Source organism: Telmatherina bonti (assembly GCF_933228915.1).
Source record: "Telmatherina bonti genome assembly, chromosome: 3".
Taxonomy (NCBI): Eukaryota; Metazoa; Chordata; class Actinopteri; order Atheriniformes; family Telmatherinidae; genus Telmatherina; species Telmatherina bonti.
In genome coordinates, this window is record NC_136621.1 from 29,108,273 (window position 1) to 29,128,349 (window position 20,077).

The following is a 20,077-nucleotide window of genomic DNA, read 5'->3' on the forward strand; positions in this document are numbered from 1 at the left end:
TACAGAAAAATGAACGTGCTAAAAATATAAACAAATTTAATCACAACAATTTAAATGCACAATTTCCTGGTGCACCGATTCCACTGCCCCCCACCCCCAGCAACTTTTTTTCTGGTGTGATTGAAGACTTTTGGTGAGTAACGTGAAAGGGTGCATCGTTTAGTCTTCTCTGTTAGTGGCTGCTGCACAAGCCCTCCCCCCGCTCCCCGTCCAGAAGAACGCACAAGAAGCTTGGTCCTTACGCAGCGTCGAGCTTCAAGCTGCAGCCTGAGTAGGAGGGGATCACCTCTGGTGCATGATCAGTCTGCTTTACTATCAGATATTAATGTCTATTAATAAAGAATCTGGACGAAAACATGTGAAGAGTTAAATACTGTAATATTTTGTACACCCCTAATTAGAGAACAGCTGGAGATGTTAGTTAAGGACTTAAAAATACATTTTAATTTCAGGTCTGTTCAGTTTTAGGGATATTTTCTATTTATTTTTTTAGTGTTTTGAGTTGAAATTAAATGTATTTTTAAAGACATGAATAGAGCCTGAGTTTACAATGTTAATGTTTGCGTGTCTAATGTAGTCATCCACCTAAATTCAATTAAAAAAAAAGTTGCTTTTCAGGACAAACATTGTTATCTGATTAATTAATTATACATCCTGTAATTAATTTGTTTTTTGTTTTTGTTTTTTGTTTTTTTTACTGAGTCCCACCCTCAGTTACTGTCTCATTACACCATAGTCCCTGAAAAGTAGGAAAATAATCCAGTTTATAAATATTTCTCAAATTAAAGTTACTGCACTTTTAAACTAATGTTTATTATATTAAGACAGGTTTGATCCTAGTGGCTAACACATAAAAAGGCAGGGTAAATCCTGTGCAAGTCATCACAGAGACAAAGCAGACAACCTACATGATTACAAATGGAACAATAATCCTAACCCACTGACAGATGTGTTTTTAGACCTCTGTATGGACCCACAGTATCCTCAGACACACAGGGCGAAGATACAAACCCTATTCAGGCAGGTCCCAGTTTGGATTCATATCAGGAATCTTGTTACTTTAAGGCAACAGTGCCAACCACCTTTGCACAATGTGGTTCCTGACTTTTTCCAAGGTAGAACTCTTTGTTTAAAAAGGAAAACTAAATAAATAAATAAAAGTACATAGCTTTTTTTGTCCCAATTTTTTGGGGGTAAAATGTGTTTAAAAACAGTGGTCATGTTAACTGATTGAGAAACCATCTCAGAAAATATGGCTTGTTAACAAAGCCAATGTTGACAAGTCAGTGTGAACCAGGTTCAGATCCTGGCCTGGAATTCTTTGCTGCGTGTCAAGTCACAGTCTCTGATCTCTTTCCTGTCCAGCTATGGTGAAATAAAGACCATTAGAGCCCAAAAATGTGTTTAAAAACTATTAAGTAAAATCTGCAATAAAACAGATGTGACACAGTTTTCTTTTAAAGGACAAATTACACATACAAGTTGGGCCATGCTTTAAATCATACAACCTGGACGACTCACACACAGCACACTTAACATTTCCGTCTTTGCAGAAGTGACCGATAGACAAACAAATAAAAACTGCACAGAAGTTAAAACAAAAGATGGTATTTACTGGAGTGAATAAATAATAGAAATACTGAAGACACTGGAGTTGCTTAGACATACACTGTACAACTGTTGTTACATTCAGTAGTGTTAACCAATGAGCTCAGCAGTATACATTATGTACATATCATACAATAGCACTTTAATTGTGAGGCACTCTCAGTACAGCCCTTTAAATTCAGATGTATTAAAATTAATCTGTCCAGACTAGAATATAAAATTATATATAACACATAATTTATCCTTAATGGGACACTGTGTAACATTTTCTATTGTTTACAGGCCAGAATTGATGTCTATGTATTATGACCTCTACTAATAATCTGACAAACTTTCTTAAGCAAAGAAATTTAGAATTGTTTGTACATATGATGGATAAGGTGGCAAATCAGCGCCATAACAGTCTGCCATCTTTAAATTACAGCCACCAATGAGGGAGAAATAGTACCAACATTTTCCCTGCGAGCCAGCACACGGTGCTTGAGATGCCAGAGGAGAAGATCAGCGAGAGAGGCTTACTACCTCAACAAGCTGGAAAATATGTTCAGTTGTCAATTAAACACAAATGCATGCAGACCATGCATCTGGAGCCGCAGCGCAGGAGCCCTTGACACCATTGCCAAGAAAGTTGGTACAATGCTGTATGTTTATGTGATCTCAGTTGCTTTCAGAGTCACAATAAACACCAGCTTGTTGTCACAGTAAATGCCAGCTTATAAAGTCATCAAACCGCCTTTTAGCCCTGCTTTACCGTGACTATGAAAGCTACTGAAATCACTAAACCTACTGTTCTACCAGAGGAGTATAACTGGATTTCACTGTATGTGTAGTGTCTGTGTTGTTTTAAGTGCACTTAGTAGATAACAGAGGCTGGTATTATACTTTCAAAAAGTCATCTCCGTGCCAAGTACTCAGTCAGGAAGTATCTGATGATATGGTTTGATCAATGTTGAGGATTTTTAATACACGGTGGCTTCCGTTGTTGCAATAGGTGATGGAAAAGGTGAGGTACTAGAATAAGTTAGTAATTTGAATGCAATTTAAACTACAGTTTTGGATGGAAATCATTACACAAGGTCCCTTTAAAGATGGCATAGTTAGCTACAGGTTGTCATGGTTACCATATATTACAAAATAAAGTAACTTTACAAGTAAAAACACATATTTACAACTTATAATATATACACATCATGGCTTATGATTATCCTGTTGGCTATTAATTTTTTCCAAAATCTTTTTTAGTTCCTTCATGAATATTGTGATATTTTGAAGTGAGTATGTTTCACATGCTGGACACCCACCCTAAAATTAAAGTGAAAACAATGTTTTTATTGGAAAATACTAGGGGGAAAAAATGGCAAAAAGTGAAATGGAAAAAAATACAAAAGACTTACCTCAGCTTTGTTTTCCAGTGTCACAAAATAATGACGAAAGCATTGTCCTTTATTATTCCTAATGTCTTCCTCCTCTATGACCATATCCAATTCCAGCATGTAACATTTAAGAGCCATGTATTCACAATCCTGTAAGGCACAAGGGGAAAAAGCCTCTGAGAACAAATAAAAATACAAAAAGGTCAAGTCTGTAAGCTTTCTCAGTCTTTGGGAACATAAAAGTATTTAGAATGAGGGAAAGCCCCTGTAATGTTAGCCTGACTGTGACCAATAGACTGTGTGATGACACTAAACCCAGCATTTCATGCCTTTTTTCAAGCTTGTATGAATATCTTTTTATTATGAATATTATTATAAGTCTAAAGGTGAAATGTACTTTTCAAAACCGGAAGGAAAAGAGCTTCAAGTTGTCTACTGGTGCTTAAAAATGCTCTCTGAAACTAAGGCTATGAAGGTTTCTGTCAATAAAATGGGGAAAATAAAAACTTTGAATTTCACTGAACTGCATACATCATAGGAAAGGTCTTCATCTTCATCTGGAGAGTAACATGTCAGTATGAGCACTCTACACAACTCCTTTAAAAAACTAATCTTTGACCTTAGTGAATATTTAAGGGCTTATAATAATGAAAAGGGCTGAAGTGATGGCACCAACTATTACTGAGAGCCTGTCATGTAATAACTCGTGTTATACTCAGCAAATGGATAAAGTACATTTTAACTCATTTAACAATTAGATTTATCTGAATCAGATCACAGTTGCATTCACCGCGTTACACTGTCTTCATATATGCTGACACAATGTAAATATGGTGGTTTATATGATGTGGGACTACACAGCTCTTTCGTATCTTCTGTGAAGAATGGATGAAATGGGGCAACAAAAGCCACAAGAAGACACCAGACGGGGAAGTGCAGAAGCCAAGGCTGCTTCCTAGGCCAAAACAACCGGGTACTAAAGCTTGTTACATACTCTTACTTCCTCCACAATGTGGCAGGGATTATGTAAGGGAAGTCCATGTCTTTATGTACTTTATGTACTTTAGCCGAGTACTTTCGGCTTGCCCATGTCATACTGAACAGAAACTTATGCAGTGGCAGGACTGAGTTGTGCACAAGGCATGTTGAAGTGTTTACCTGATGTTCTCAACCTGAACAAGCATTTCTTTTCTTTTTTTTTTTTTTTTTTTTATTGTTTGTTTTTTCTGGTCCTGTCCAGCATCTTGACAGCAGAATGACGGTCTGGCTGCCATGTTGTGCTGAACACATTTACTCTTCCAAGAGGAGCCTGTGGATATGAGGCTCTCATTGGTTCTTAAGCTTTTTTCTTTACTTTATTATTTATCTCATAAGTCTGTTATTTCAGCTTATAACTGCTGGACCGGAACAAAAAAAAAAAAAAAAGATGAAAGAGATGAAGAGAAAAAAAATAAACACAAAGTGGAAAGCAAGCCACAGCAACAGTCAGGTCTTCTCTACATAAGAGCATCTTTTACATTTTTAGAGATTCAAGTAAGTTTCATAGAAAGCACAATGGACACATTTCAATCAAAATGAGAATAATTATGATGTAAAAACGTAACATTCCCACTGATTTCACAAAGTCAATGCAACTGCAACGAATCAAAGTCATCACATATATTTTTAGTTTTCAAACTTAATACAACAAAGGATGATGTGATGTCTTACAATGCCTTTTCAATATCTTTGCAATAAGAACTTTTAAACAACACTTTTTTTTTTATTGTAAATAATTTATGATTGGGGCTGGGCACATAGATGCATTATTATTATTATATTAAAACATTCATTATTTACACTGATAATTATTTTATCCCACATCCATGTATTTGGTTTCAAAGTTGGTTCCTCCTTCGGTCTGAAGCCAATGAGGAACTATGGACAAATCACTGATAACAGGAGATTTTTCTGTTGAGAACGCAGACATGCAGCCTTTTTCTTAATTTATGCATACATCACAGGTCTAAAATTGCTTCCGGGGTGCAAAAAGTGCATCTGTTCAGTGAACTAGGTTATGTCTTTGCCTTTACTGAGAAAACTAGAGCAATACCAGACAGTTGTTGTATGTTTGGTGGTTCAAACTGCTGAGGCGAGAAGGCACATGATCAGGCAATAAGCTCTCACTGGTTACCTGTGAAGAAACACCAGCGAGCAGCATGGATCTGTGTGATCAGCTGTGCAAATTGGACGGCTGTGCCTCGGCAACAGGTGTGCAGTGTTCACTTTGTCTCCAGTAGTTTGTCTAATGACAACAAATATGTGGACTATTGCCCATCTTTGGACATGAAGAGGAAATCGTGAGACAACAATCCGAGTAGGAAAGCATGAGTTCATCGCCGTGAATTTGTCAAGGTAAGCACCAACGACCAACTTTTTAACTGCCAGTGAAAGCATCACTAACTTATTCAATTAATGTATTACCTCTATAATCAAATTAATTGGCAATCATTAGCTGTGTTGACAAGAAAAAATATTTGAAATACATTTAATAATTCTTATTGTAGCCCAGCCGTAGTTATATTTACTATATAATAAATAATCTATGTGGATACTGATAAAATGATGTTTAGTCAGGTAATAGAAGCAAAACTTTGAAGAGAGAAAAGCAGAAGCAGGTGGCCGAGCTTGAGCGTACATACTTCTGTTTGTCTTGTCTTTAATTCATAACATTACAAAATTACTGATTAAAATATTCAGTATTCACTATAGACAAAAACATCAAGTCTTGAACAGAATATTTTGAATATTAAACTTAGCTTGTTTAAATTTTGCATCCCTTCTAAATTTTATGATCCTGCAAATAAACGTCCCTTTTTCTTTCAAGGTACCTAACAATGTTAAAATCAAAGCCGGGTCCTGGTTTTAACAGCTTGGCAATGAATAATGATGGGACGGTGTGTAAGCATCATTACCTGTCTAGCTCTTTGCAGCAGATGTTTTCTGCTTCAGCTGGAATTTTATCACATTTCCCACATCTGCACCTATTAACACGAGAGTATACAGAAAAATGTATACGGTGAGGAAATGAGAGACAACATGATCCGTACTGTTGCACAGCTGCAGGTAATGAGCACCAAACAGCATTCTTATTTTTGTTGTGCTGTACGATTCTACTTTCATTTTTACGGATTTCATTTTTGATTCTAGCTCTTAATTACACCGCTGGATTGAGAGTGATGGCATGTCGAAAAAGGCACATTTGTCAAATAAAGTCCGTTTACAACTTGTGATGACTTCCCAGACTGGCAGTGCACACTCATGAATCACAATCACCCTCTTAGCTCACCTCCACCAGGATTTAGAGCACTATCAATATAAACAATATAGTCTTGATATTTTATGAAAACACTTGCCCCGTTGCTTCATTCTGAAATAATGAAGTAACAACATATTTGGATTTGTGGTGGCTGCAACATGTTTAGTTATAGTGAGTGCAAAGGTAATCTAGAAGTATCCATGATTAAGAATTAAATGAGTGGAAATTATCAAGCCACTTTCACCTCAAGCTTGCCTTTTAACTTGCAGTGAAGCATCAGACTCCACTGCAAACATGTCTCAGATTATATTATTATTTTCTTAATTGAAAATTAATCTCAAACAGCAGCTTCAACTTACTTGAATTTTGTGAAGTGCTGGGGTGTACAGCATAGCATCAGATTTCTATTAAAACAAGCACAAAAGAAAAACAGGATAAAGAAGTTAGGATTATAAATAAGATATTAGGATTTTTTCATGTTTTGAAAGTTTAATGATAAATACTAATTATTTTATAAAATTAAATTCAATGAAACAGCTATGATTACTTTGAAATGTATAAATTACAAACTGTCTACACAGCATTAGTGATGAGAACAAATCTATTATGCAAAAAAATTTAAGAAGCTCGTCTTTCCAGGGTTTCCCAGTCAGTATGAAGAGAAATTTAACCAGTCCACATTAATTTCATAACAACCTTCCAGCAAATTTGACTACTTTCGTTTATATTAACACCACTTAAATAATATATCTTCTTTTCATTCACTCACTCCGATTTTTACAAACACATATACAACTCAAAGTTTTTCCTCATTTTTGCCATGTACTGATGAGACCTATTATTTTTTCTTTAACATTCATCAAATTATGCAAAGAAAAATGCATCAATTTAGCAAATATTCCCTGCATTTTATTGAAAACAAACCCTTGATAACTTCTTTCACCTCAAGAACGCCCTTCAGCTCTTGCAGACAAGCCTGTAGATCTTTTATTTCATCGTCAGCACAGATGCAGGTAACCAGGAAGCTTTAAAAAGAAAAAAAAAAAAAAAAGAGGATAGATTATCACACACCAGTTATGTTGGTGTTGTTGTAAAAGTAGACATGGAAGATGTACTGCTAAAGCTTAACTGTTCATGTCAAGTCAGATTCTCAAAGTTGTGCAGGAATACTTTTCCCGTCTAAAAAAATGTATATGTTAACAGGGGTGATGTAATAAGCTTTGCTGAATGCAGAAGACAAATTAATATTAATTGTAACTGCTTTTAAAGTGAACAATTAGAAGCAGAAATGTATAAATGACAAAGCAGAAAATATTCTTTATTTAGGAGGTATGCTTTCATTGTTTTAAGTCATTGTATTTATCCAAAGGAGGGAGAAATCCCAAACTCTCACAGGGGAATAATATGTCAAGTTGCAGCTACTTCTACGGCTGAAAGGTCAGTCCCTAAATTATTCATGAATTTAGCAGTCCACAAGGCCTACTTAGAAATGTTGATGAATAATTACTATTTTAATGGGACAGAAATGTATTTCATCAGCAAGCTTTTTGCTCCATGTATTTAAAGATTTTACCAAATTAGCCACTAAAAACAAATAAAATCACACTGAAACATGTTATTTATTTGTTTGTCCTGTATGTGTTGAAATGTGAACATCTGTTTGATCTGTTTACTTTTTACAAATTGAAGTTATTTGTCATGAAAATCAATGTTTTCTTTTCAGAAAGTCATACACTGGATTCTTACCTCAGAATCAGGAAACAAAGAAACACCTGAGTTTTGAGACTGTCTCGGCACAGGATGCAGGTCGACTGGAACTGGGTGTCTTTCTAGAAATTGTACGAAGGAAACATAAGTAAATCAAATCTTATACTATAGTAACAGCAAGGAAAAATACTTATTTTCAAGAAATAAAATGTGATGTACCGCTAACTGCTACATTATACTAACAGATGTAACCCGTCTGCCTGCAGCTCACCTGGCTCCACATGTAAACAAAAGACTAGAAAACTTCAGACTAGAAAGAATTTCTCCTCTGCACCTTGGACGAGATTCTTCAAAATTCACACAGCCAATAAGAAAACATGGAAGGAGCAGAAGACAGGTGAAACCCTACAACACTTATCCTGTGGAGGAGTTTGCGGTGAGCATCTACCAGAAGATCAAGGGCATCATCAGGGCTGAGCCCATGCCCCTTTTGCATGTTTACATATTGCTAACCCGATCAAACTTAAAATATGTCTCGGTTGTGTCTGTGTGTCAAATGTCTGCAAAGAAACTCTCAAGTCCACCTCCAGCACCAGATCACAAAGGCAGACCTGGATGTGGGTTATGCTACTTAAAATTGTAGGTGGAGCTCAGAAATACATGGAGAAACAGTTCAAAATTAGTAGCCTGTCAGTAAATAATGACAGAATAATGGAACAGTGGCCTGAAAACACTCAAATTGAAACATTATATCAAGGTGAAATCTGTACGTTTTGTAAGCTCATCGGGGACATCAAAAGGAGTGCATCCATCCAAAAAGACTCTCTCTCTCCTAAACACTCCTTTCACAATCCACATACCAATCCACAGTTCTGCCATCGGTAGAACTCAGGGCAATGTTTGATAACGAAAGTAATAGCATTTTCACACACACCCAACGAGAAGGGATCTCAAGGGATTTGGACTGAATAGGTCTCATAAGAAAACCCCTAATTGGTGATGCTAACTGGAGAAAAAGGCCTCAATTAGCCAGAGAGCATAAAGACTTTATGTGTTGGAGCAATGGAAGATGCTCTTTTGGGCTGATGAGTCCAGATTTACCTTGTTCCAGATTATGAGGACACCAGGGTAAGAAAAGAGGTAGATGATGTCATGTTTCCTTCAGAAAAAAGGAGGACTCAAGCTGCGAACGGTCAAAAGGGAAAGGATTTATTCACAACTGACTACAGTTAGGAACTCCGAGGTAAGATCGACGACGATCTGGTAACTGCCAAGATGGAGTGAACTGCTTATATAATGGTGGTGATGAGGAACAGGCGTGCTTCTTATTAGGTGCAGCTGCAGGTGGAGAGGGAGGAGAAACAGAGTCACAAACAGGGAAGCTTGAGAAGCCGAAGGGAACCGTCACATGACAGGACCCCCTCCCTCAGCGGTTGCCCCCTGGCAACCCAACAGAGCGACGGCGATGAAACTCCCGAAGCATGGCAGTATCCAAGATGTAAGCACGGGGGACCCAGGAACGCTCCTCAGGGCCATAGCCCTCCCAATCCACAAGGTACTGGAGACCCCGACCTCGGCGACGGACGTCCAGGATGCGCCGAACAGTGAAGGCCGGATGGCCGTCAATGAGCCAGGGGGGCGGCGGGGGATCGGCCGGAGGGTTCAGAGGACAAGACGACGTAGGCTTAATCTGGGAGACGTGAAAAACCGGATGGACCCTCATGGAAGAAGGAAGGGTTAGCCGGACAGCAGCAGGGCTGATGATCGTAGAGACTGGGAAAGGACCAATAAACTTGGGAGAGAGTTTCCGAGATTCTGTCTTCAAGGGAATGTGACGGATAGACAGCCAGACCAACTGACCTGGACTGTAAAATGGGGCCGGAGTCCGACGACGGTCAGCAATGCGTCTGTTCCTATCCGAGGTTCGGAGAAGGGCCTCCCTGGTGTCATGCCAAACTTTACGACATCGCCTGATGTGCGCAGCAACAGATGGTACCGGCAGTTCTTCTTCGTCAGCCGGGAAGAGCGGGGGCTGGTATCCAAGAGACACTTCAAACGGGGTATGACCATGTGCCGTGGAGACCTGTGAGTTGTGGGCATACTCCACCCATGGAAGCTGTCTCCTGTCTCAGCAGGTCTCCCTGGCCGGGAGTAGCAGTTCCTGTTGTCTGTTGTCTTTCTGTCCTCTTTCCCCCACACAGCAGAGGCAGATGGCTGCCTGTCCTGAGCCGGGTTCTGCCGGAGGTTTCCTTCCTGTTAAAAGGGAGTTTTTTCCTTCCCACTGTTGCCAGTGTGCTTGCTCAGGATGGGAGATTGAGTTGGACTCAACTCAATCTGTTGGTTTCCTTATATAGGCTATTATGAATTGGCCTTCATTATGTTTTCCCCTCTGTCTGTAAAGCGTCTTGAGATGGCATTGCCGTGATTTGACGCTATATAAATAAAGTTGAATTGAATTGAATTGAATCGACTCCAGGAGTGCTGATTTTGGGCTGCTACACACCTTAGAGCTGATTCCAACTCCTGATTAAGCCGCTCTGTTTGGCCGTTGGTCTGAGGATGAAAACCAGATGATAAGCTGACAGATGCTCCAATAGCTTGACAGAAAGATTTCCAAACCTGGGAAATGAATTGGGGTCCACGGTCCGAAACCACATCAGTGGGTATACCATGGACACGGAGGACATGTTGAACCAGAAGGTCTGCTGTTTCAGAAGCTGATGGGAGTTTGGACAGGGGAATGAAATGAGCGGACTTAGAAAAACGGTCAACTATAGTGAGGATGACACAGTTCCCATCTGAAGGAGGCAGACCAGTAATAAAGTCCAGGGCGATGTGGGACCAGGGGCGAGTTGGAACCGGAAGTGGGCGCAGGAAACCTGAAGGAGACTGAGAGACAGATTTACCTCTGGCACAGACGGAGCAGGGTGAAACAAAGTCGTGTGTATCATGATCCATCTTGGGCCACCAGAAGTGACGTTTAAGAAGATGGAGAGTGCGTTTTATGCCAGGGTGGCATGCTAAACGGGATGAGTGGACCCACTGCAGAACCTGAGAACGGACCGCTGATGGCACATAGAGGCGTCTCTCAGGCCCGTGTCCTGGATCAGGGTCAGCTCTCTGTGCTTCCCTCACCACAGATTCGATATCCCACATCACACAGGCAATCACACAGGATGGGGGCAGGATGGGTGTTGGTTCAAGAGACTCATTGTCACTGGAAAACTGTCGAGAAAGAGCATCAGGTTTGGAGCTCTTAGAGCCAGGCCTGTAGGAGACATGGAAGTTAAAGTGAGAGAAAAACAAAGACCAGCGAGCTTGACGAGAGTTCAACCTCTTTCCATCTTGTAAGTACGCTAGGTTCTTGTGATCAGTCCAGATGATGAATGGGTGAGTGGCACCCTCGAGCCAGTGCCGCCATTCCTCTAGGGCCAGCTTCATAGCCAGTAGTTCCTTCTCTCCGATACTGTAGTTCTTTTCAGAAGGACTAAGTCGACGGGAGAAAAAGGCACAGGGATGCAGCTTGTGATCCCGGTTAGACTTCTGTGACAGAACAGCCCCCACCCCAGAGTCGGAAGCATCCACCTCAACCACAAAAGGTTCAGCTGGATCAGGCTGGGTTAGGGTGGGTGCAGATGTGAATTTGTGTTTAAGTGTATCGAAAGCCTGCTGTGCTGAATCAGACCAGGAAAATGGAACTTTAGATGAGGTAAGCCGTTTAAGCGGGAGAGCAACCTGACTGAAATTCTGAATAAATTTACGGTAAAAGTTTGCAAACCCAAGGAACCATTGTAGTTGATGGCGAGTCGTGGGGATAAGCCAGTTAGCAATAGCTTTGATCTTGTCTGGATCCGTTTGCAATCTACCTGCTCCAAGAATGAAACCCAAGAATGGGATGGAACTGAGGTGAAACCCGCATTTCTCTGCCTTAACAAATAACTGGTTCTGAAGGACGCGTTGCAGAACCAGACAAACATGGTGCTTGTGTTCCGACAAAGATTTAGAAAAGATGAGGATATCGTCAAGATAAACAAAAACAAAACGGTACAGATAGTCCCTCAAAATGTCATTAATCATAGTTTGGAAAACAGCGGGGGCGTTGGTGAGACCAAAAGGCATGACCAAGTATTCAAAATGGCCAAGATGAGTGTTAAACCCGGTCTTCCACTCGTCCCCCTCTTTAATCCGTATTTGGTTGTACGCATTCCTGAGATCAAGTTTGGTGAACACGGTTGCCCCCTGTAAAGATTCAAGGGCGGAAGATATGAGTGGAAGTGGGTATTTATTGCGAATGGTGATGTTATTCAACCCTCTGTAATCAATGCATGGTCTTTGTGTGCCATCTTTTTTCCCCACGAAGAAAAACCCAGCGGCTACAGGAGAGGTAGATGGACGGATATGACCATTGGCTAATGCCTCTTTAATGTACTGCTCCATCGCCTCCCTCTCAGGGCGTGAAAGATTGTACAACCGACTTTTGGGCAACGGAACATTAGAAAGGAGGTCAATGGAGCAGTCATACGGACGGTGAGGAGGTAAAGTCAGAGCTTTACTCTTGCTGAAAACCTCCCTGAGGTCATGATAACAAGCGGGGACATTGGATAGGTCAGGCAGAGAGTCAGGTTCAGACACTGGGACAGCGTTGGTTGGGATGGCAGACCGCACACAATTGGACAAACAGAATGAACTCCATGTAGTTATTTTAATATTTGCCCAGTCGATCTGAGGGTTATGCAACTTTAGCCAGGGGTGTCCCAATAGGAGAGGGGTTTGGGGTGATTTAATCACTTTAAACGAGATCTGCTCACGATGATTGCCCGCCACAACTAAAGTGATGGGAGCGGTAGAGTGCGTAATGTTAGCAATTACCATGCCATCTAAAGCGTTGGCGATAACAGGGGTTTCTAGTGGCAGCAACCGTAGCCGTAGCTGTTGTGCTAAAGTGGCATCAATAAAATTGTCATCTGCACCTGAATCGATCATGACCGAGAGTGTAAAAGAAATCTGAGAGGTGTGCAATGTGCCAGAAAACAACGGCCTGGGGTGTGAATGATTGTGAGAAGTCCGGCTCACCAACGTCCCCAGTCTCACTGGCGAGCCTGTTCTTTTGGCCGAATTGGACATGTGGCGATCAAGTGACCAGCCTTCCCACAATACAGACACCTACCCAGCCTGATCCGTTGCTGACGCTCCTCAGGTGTAAGGCGCATTCTCCCCAACTGCATAGGCTCATCAGACAGCTGAGGTGGGACAGGAGTACTAGCAGTCATGGGTTGAGGACGGCTAGAGTAGGTTACTGTGCCTGAGGGAGTCCTGAGCTGGGAACCACGATCACAACGACGTTCTCGAAGCCGATTATCCATCCGGATTGCCAGGGAAATCAAGGAGTTTAAGTCAGCTGGTTGATCCCTACAGGCAAGTTCATCCTTTAAAGAGTCATTAAGGCCTTTCACAAAAACTCCCACAAGAGCAGCATCATTCCAACCTGAATCCGATGCAAGAGTACGAAATTCCACCGAATACTCTGCAGCACTCCTGCGGCCCTGAGTCAGCTCCAACAGGCGGCCAGATGCAGACCGCGCGTAGTCGGGATGGTCAAAGACTCGTCTGAAATTGGCCTCAAAAGAATCATAGGTTTGTGTGAGCAGACGATCATTTGCTCCTTCTGCATGTGCCCAGTCCAATGCTCTGCCCCGTAACAAGCCCACCGTATATATGATCTTGGACTTATCTGAATCGAAGGTGAGAGGTTTCTGGATGAAGACATGGCGACACTGAAGGAGAAATCCACGACACTTGCAAAGCTCTCCCGTGAATGGTTCAGGATCAGGATATATATATATATATATATATATATATATATATATATATATATATATATATATATATTATATAAGTACTTTACAATAATGTATTAAAAATAAGAAATCTAATAAAACAATTTAAAACTAAATAAATTGATAAATGAAGTAAATTAAGATAATAAAATAAAATAAAATTCAGTTAAATGCTAAGCTAAAAAGGTGTGTCTTGAGCCTCTTCTTAAAAATATCAACAGTCTCCCCGGCCCTGAGGCTCTCTGGCAGGCTGTTCCACAGTCGAGGACCATAACAATGGAAAGAGGTCTCACTGTATGTCTTAGTTCTGACTTTAGGAACCACTAAAAGGCCGGTCCCAGAGGACCTCAGGGTCCGCGAAGGCTCATAATTAAAAAGAAGGTTGGATAAATAAAAAGGCCCAAGACCATTAAGACATTTATAAACAGGTAAAAGAATCTTAAAATCAATCCTGAAACGCACAGGAAGCCAATGCAGCGATTTTAAAACTGGTGTAACGTGTTCCCGCCCTCTGGTACTCATCAGAACTCGTGCCGCTGAATTCTGTAGTAATTGTAGGCTGGAAAGAGACTTTTTAGAAAGACCAGAGAGCAGGGCGTTACTGTAATCTAATCTACTGGATATAAAAGCATGCATCAGCACCTCTGTGCTGGCAAGAGAGAGAAATGGGCGGACTCTGGCAATATTTTTTAGATGATAAAAACCTGTTTTTGTTACATTTTTTATGTGTGGAATAAAATCCAGCTCAGAGTCAAGAAGAACACCCAAATTTCTCACACACTGGGAGGGGTTAAAATGTTGCAATTTTGACAAAAGGATCTCTCTCCTGCCTTCAGGACCAATAATTAAAACTTCAGTTTTGTCCTGGTTGAGCTGTAAAATGTTTGCTGCCATCCATGACTTTATATCTGAAATACAATTTAAAAGAATATTAAGTGGCTCTAAGTCATCAGGGGACACGGCGATGTAAAGCTGTGTATCATTGGCATAGCTGTGAAAATCAACGCCGTGTCTCCTGATGACGTCCCCAAGTGGTAAAATATACAGGTTAAAAAGTAACGGGCCTAAAATTGATCCTTGGGGAACCCCACATTTTATTTCATAGGTTCGTGAGGAGCATGTATCCATACTTACAAAAAATTGTCGATCCGAGAGGTAGGAATGAAACCACTTAAGAGCAGTTCCTGAGAGGCCCACCAGACTTCTGAGCCTGTTCAATAAAATCTGATGATCTACTGTATCGAATGCAGCACTCAGATCCAGTAGAACAAGAACAGAAAGTTTCTGTGAGTCCAAGTTAGATCTAAGGTCACTAACAATCTTTAAGAGGGCCGTCTCCGTACTGTGGTTAGTCCTAAAACCAGATTGATATTTTTCTGAAATGTTGTGTTTATTCAAAAACTTGTGTAATTGAGTAAAAACAACTTTTTCTATTATTTTACTTAAAAACGGTAAGTTGGATACAGGTCGGTAATTATCAACCATGTTTGGATCTAAGCCACTCTTCTTCAGAAGGGGCCTTACCACCGCCGTTTTAAAAGCAGAAGGGAAGACACCCATCTGAAGAGAGTAGTTTACTATGTCTAAAAGCTCACACTCAAAGAAACCATAAAAAGTTTTTAAAAGCGATGTGGGAATCGGGTCTAAAAGGCAGGTTGTTGGATTTAGCTGGGAGAAAACTCGACCAAGCATCTGTGCATCAACCAGAACAAAACTCTCCAGTGTTTCCTCAGATAAAAACAATGCTTCAGATCGATTAAAATCAACATTATGCTGAGATAAAAGATTGGATCTAATAGCATTGATCTTACTTCTGAAGTGGTCTGCAAAGTCCTCACATGCAGAGGCTGATGGCTGCATGGAGGACTTGATGCTATCTGTGTTCATTAAAATATCAATGGTTTTAAAAAGAAATGTTTGATTATTTTTGTTATCTGTGATGAGGTTTGAAAAATAGAGTTTTCTTTCCAGTTTGATTTTGTTATTATAAATTTTAAGTTGTTCCTTCAAAATATCCTGATGAATTGTTAGTTTTGTTTTCCTCCATTTCCTCTCTGCTCTCCTGTAGCTTCTCTTTAACTCTTTTATTTCCTCATTTCTCCATGGTGTTCTGAATTTAGTTTTTAATATTTTTGTTTTAACTGGAGCTGCTGAGTTCATTGCCGACTTTAATTTGTTGTTAAAATGGTCAACGATAAAATCACATGATGCAGGAAAAATCTGAGCTGGAGTTCCAGATAAAATATTAATAAAATTTGCAGCCACTTCAGAAGTAATATATCGCCTCCTCACAGTCCTCACTGAAGCGTCCTGTTTTATAGAGCTGGTGATGTTAAAAAACACACAGCAGTGGTCTGACACAGCCAGGTCAACAACAGAGGACACACCAAAGAGCACCAACAATCTTTTTTTTTTTTTTCCATAGATTTAGTATCACAGCAGTTACTCTGGTGGTATCGCCACATATGTTGCATTATTTACTCAGCTGTGTTGTAGGAGGTTAAACATCTCAGAGTGGTGTTTGTAATATAACCTGGTGCTGAGTACCACAAACACTAAAAAGATGTTAGAAGATCCAGAAAAACAGCAAACTTACCATTTTACATAAATGATGAAGAAGCTGGGGTTGTCAAGAGCATAAATGATCTGAATCTTCATATAAGCAATAATCTCACATGGCTGCTGAATGTATCACTCCTGGTTAAGAATGACAGGCCAGAGTCTACACTCTGCCCCTAGTAAATTTTTACAGGAGGACCACAGAGAGCATCCTTTGTCAGGGTGTCTGTGCTTTGCTAACTGCTTGGCAGAAGACAAAAACACAGCTGATCTGTACGGTCAAAACCACATAAAAGATTGTCGGGGCTGCACCTCCAGATCGGTATACTGTAAATGCTGACCACCTGAAAAGTAAAGCCAGCAAAGTAGGGACTTGACACACCAGGTCACTGCTTGTTAGCACCTTTCCCCTCTGGTAAGACTCCAAACCACACAAATGGACAACGGAATATGTTCTTCCCCAGGGCTGTAGCCTCTATCAGCCCTCCATAACCCCCTACCACACTTTTAAACAACATTAATAACAGTAAAATCAGATATACAATATACAAAGTCAGGTGGTGGAGAGGCTGTGAATACAAAGGCAGAAATTATTGAATGACAGACAGCAGCTCAGTGGCCATTAGCAGGATGGAAGATATCCTGCCACAGAGCAGTCTTTATAGGGTAGACGACTTTTCCCCTCCAGAGTCCCCTCAGCCTCACAACACAGTGGTGAAAGAAGTAGTAGTCCTGAACCACATCAGTATGAGCCTTTAGTGCTTTTTCTTAATCTATCCCATCCATCCATTAGCAATATTCTAAAGAGGCAGACAGAGAATACATAATATAAAAAACTTTAGTATTATAACACAGAGCCTTGATCCTAAAATTAACCTGAAGTAAATTCTTAATTTTTCCCACATGTTACCAATAATTATCAAGTCCTAAAATCCCAAATTAGGATTTTTACACCAAGGTTCAAAATAAAAAATACTGAAATCCAACTTCCTGATAAGACCTTCATATGTTTAATAATCTTTCAGTTATGTCCAATAACTTGGAGTGACACACTGACACCCTCAATCCCTGTCTTTTGCGGGGTCAACCTCTTCGAAGACCAGAAGCACTCTAATAACCCGAGAAGCACATGATTACTAAATAAAAGAATATAGAGTAAACAGCCTGACAGCTCACACTAGTACACACAAACCCAGTTCAGAAGAGCAACCACAAAAGTGATAGAAAAATACTTGACTGGGGGTAAATCTAAAAAGTCCAATTGCAAGTGAATACAGCACGTGATTGTCTATGTTGCTGTGCACATCCTCACGTTGATGATCACTACACATAATTTATACAGAATCATCTCATCAACTGTTTAATGTTTTCTCTGTCCAAACTGTTTATGTTTTATAAAGAGGGCATAAAAAGCATAAAACTACCAGACGTGAGACTTGTGCAAAGTTAAACAGCCCGCTATGCTGAAAAAGCACAGATGAATCTTGTCATTTGACTCAAAGAAAGTTTTTTCTTGTTAACAGTAAAATCATTGCTGCATAAACACTTACGGCATACAACAGACCCTCACCAAGCCATTGTATTTTTTCCCCCAAATGATTGTGGGCATTACAAAATGGAAAAATGATCCCAATCTCTTCATAGTAAAGAATGCTTTTAATAAATTCCTGGCTCCAGGTGGGGACCTAGCTCACCATCGAAATGTTATCACTTGTTGCTTATTTCTTTTCAGAGATTTCCTGACGCTTCCATCATAAGTGGTTCAATTTCTTTTTTAGTTATGCTGCTAATAGACAGAGACCAACCAAAGCCACTGAACACATCCTCCGCCTTGCTGTCGGTATTAAACTAAACTAGAAGATGATCATCCACACCATCAGGAAAGGCCAAAGCCACTTATATTTTCTAAGGAAAATGAAAAATAAACAATCTGTGCTGGATTATGTTTGGGATGTCTTAATCTGTGGTGAACAGAACTGTCTTCTCTTCCGCTGCAAGCTGAGACAGCAACCAGAAGGTAGCTGGCTCCACGGCCTTATGGCGCGTTCACATTGCTGCTGTCTGGTCCGCTACCACTGACAGTACGCTTTGTTTTCCGCAGTGCGAGCACCAACCGCACTCTGATCTGAACCAACTCTGGTCCACTTGGAAGCTGGGAAGGAGGTTCAGGTTCACAAGCAAATGGACGTGTGGGCCAAAAAGAAGTAAAATAAAAAGACCTCAAGGCCAACAATGTTGCAGGAATGAAAGTAGACTTTGTCATGGGGGTGTCATAGTGAAGATTATTGTCCGAGACAATACTGAACACTTCCCATTCACCCCATGCTGGTCAGTCATAGGAACCCCACAGGAAATCATTCCACCCTTAGTTATTTGTTAATGTTTGATTAGTTATGTATGCTTGACTTCATATTTCTCCAACAGTGTTCTTACAAAAAGTTATGCTTGGGGATTAATAATATAGCCTATTTCTGAGTCAGAAAGCAAACACCTGGTGAGACTTTATTTGGCTACTCAATGTCCTCCTAAAGAGAAGTGCACATTTTCTGGTAAGAATTGCTTATCATCATCATCATCATGCTACTATTTATGCTTTGTGAATTACTGGGAGTTGATGTATTGTATTATGGGTGAACTTTTCAGTTACAACTGCAGCCTTCACATCAATAAAACAACAACATGCAAAGTCCGATTTACACCGGATGACTTGTTCGATCTAAGACACTTGAGCTGTTTGTCCTCGGCTGTCAGCTTACATAAACATAACAGCAACAAGAGAGGGGGTGGAGCTCCCTTAACCAGATCGTTGACCGACTGAAAGTGAAACTATCCCACTCAAAGCGAGACCAAATAATCAGAATGACCCGCAGTTAATCGACGGCGGCTCTGAAATGCAGACCCACGTGCACCACCACGTTGTCTCGCCTGTGATACACACGTTTTAATCTCCTGCTGTCTAAATTTGACAGCAAAAAGTTGTTCTACCAAACCTAAGCGGTCAACAAATGTGTGAACACCAACCGTGGCCGTGTAAACTTACCGCTCGCTGGTCACGGGGGCAAAGTTGGAGCAGGATCACCAGGAGCGCCGTCATGAAGCCTATCATCTGCGTAGCGCCAGCGGGTGCTCTTCTACCCAGCACAGCAGAAGGCAGCTGTCACATTTGTGCATTTCACGAGTCGTCCTGAAGTCTCATTGGTTTTTAATCCAGTATTAAACTCTATAAGGGAAGAGCGCGCGAGTGCCGGATAGGTTTCGCGAAGGGGCCGTTTTACATACGCCCATTAGCTGTCACGTTCACAATCACTCCTCCTTCACGCATCACTTTCTTCCCCACGCCGGTTGCAGCAGCTGTTCAACTTGTGTTTTAATGACAGATTTATAGCGGAAAGTCCTCCAGCAACGATAAAACCTGCGGAAATCTTTGGTTTAATGACCAATTGAGCACAAATATCTCACCGAGTGCGGCTCACTTCACACCGACACTGTCACGCCTTCGGTGGATTGAAGTTTCTCTTCCAAATCATTTCTTTAAGTTGCTTCCAGGTGTAAACTTACCAAACTGGTCCCGAGCTCTGCGTTTATTACTGTTTAAAGAGTTTGCAGCGATTACACTATATATATATATATATATATATATATATATATATATATATATATATATATATATATATATATATATATATATATATATA

General features: G+C 40.4%; 1 protein-coding gene across 1 annotated transcript; it reads right to left on the reverse strand.

The window, feature by feature from the left end:
- Window positions 1–1,893: 1,893 nt before the first annotated feature.
- il15 (interleukin 15) lies at window positions 1,894–19,552 on the reverse strand. The gene is made up of 6 exons (XM_079264959.1): window positions 19,423–19,552; window positions 8,026–8,108; window positions 7,223–7,304; window positions 6,639–6,683; window positions 3,003–3,131; window positions 1,894–2,910 (listed from the first exon to the last, which is right to left on the reverse strand). The coding sequence occupies exons 1-6, from the start codon at window positions 19,486–19,488 to the stop codon at window positions 2,797–2,799; spliced, it is 519 nt and encodes a 172-aa protein (XP_079121085.1). The 5' UTR covers window positions 19,489–19,552; the 3' UTR covers window positions 1,894–2,796.
- Between the last annotated feature and the right edge of the window lie 525 nt (window positions 19,553–20,077).

Bases quoted from the DNA above. Each gene is read 5' to 3' on its own strand.
- il15 (XM_079264959.1), bottom strand. From the start codon at position 19,488: ATGATAGGCTTCATGACGGCGCTCCTGGTGATCCTGCTCCAACTTTGC. The intron at 8,109-19,422 runs GTAAGTTTACAC...TACAATTTCTAG, and splicing joins GCCCCCGTGACCAGCGAGCG to AAAGACACCCAGTTCCAGTC. The intron at 7,305-8,025 runs GTAAGAATCCAG...TTCTTTTTAAAG, and splicing joins CTTTGTTTCCTGATTCTGAG to CTTCCTGGTTACCTGCATCT.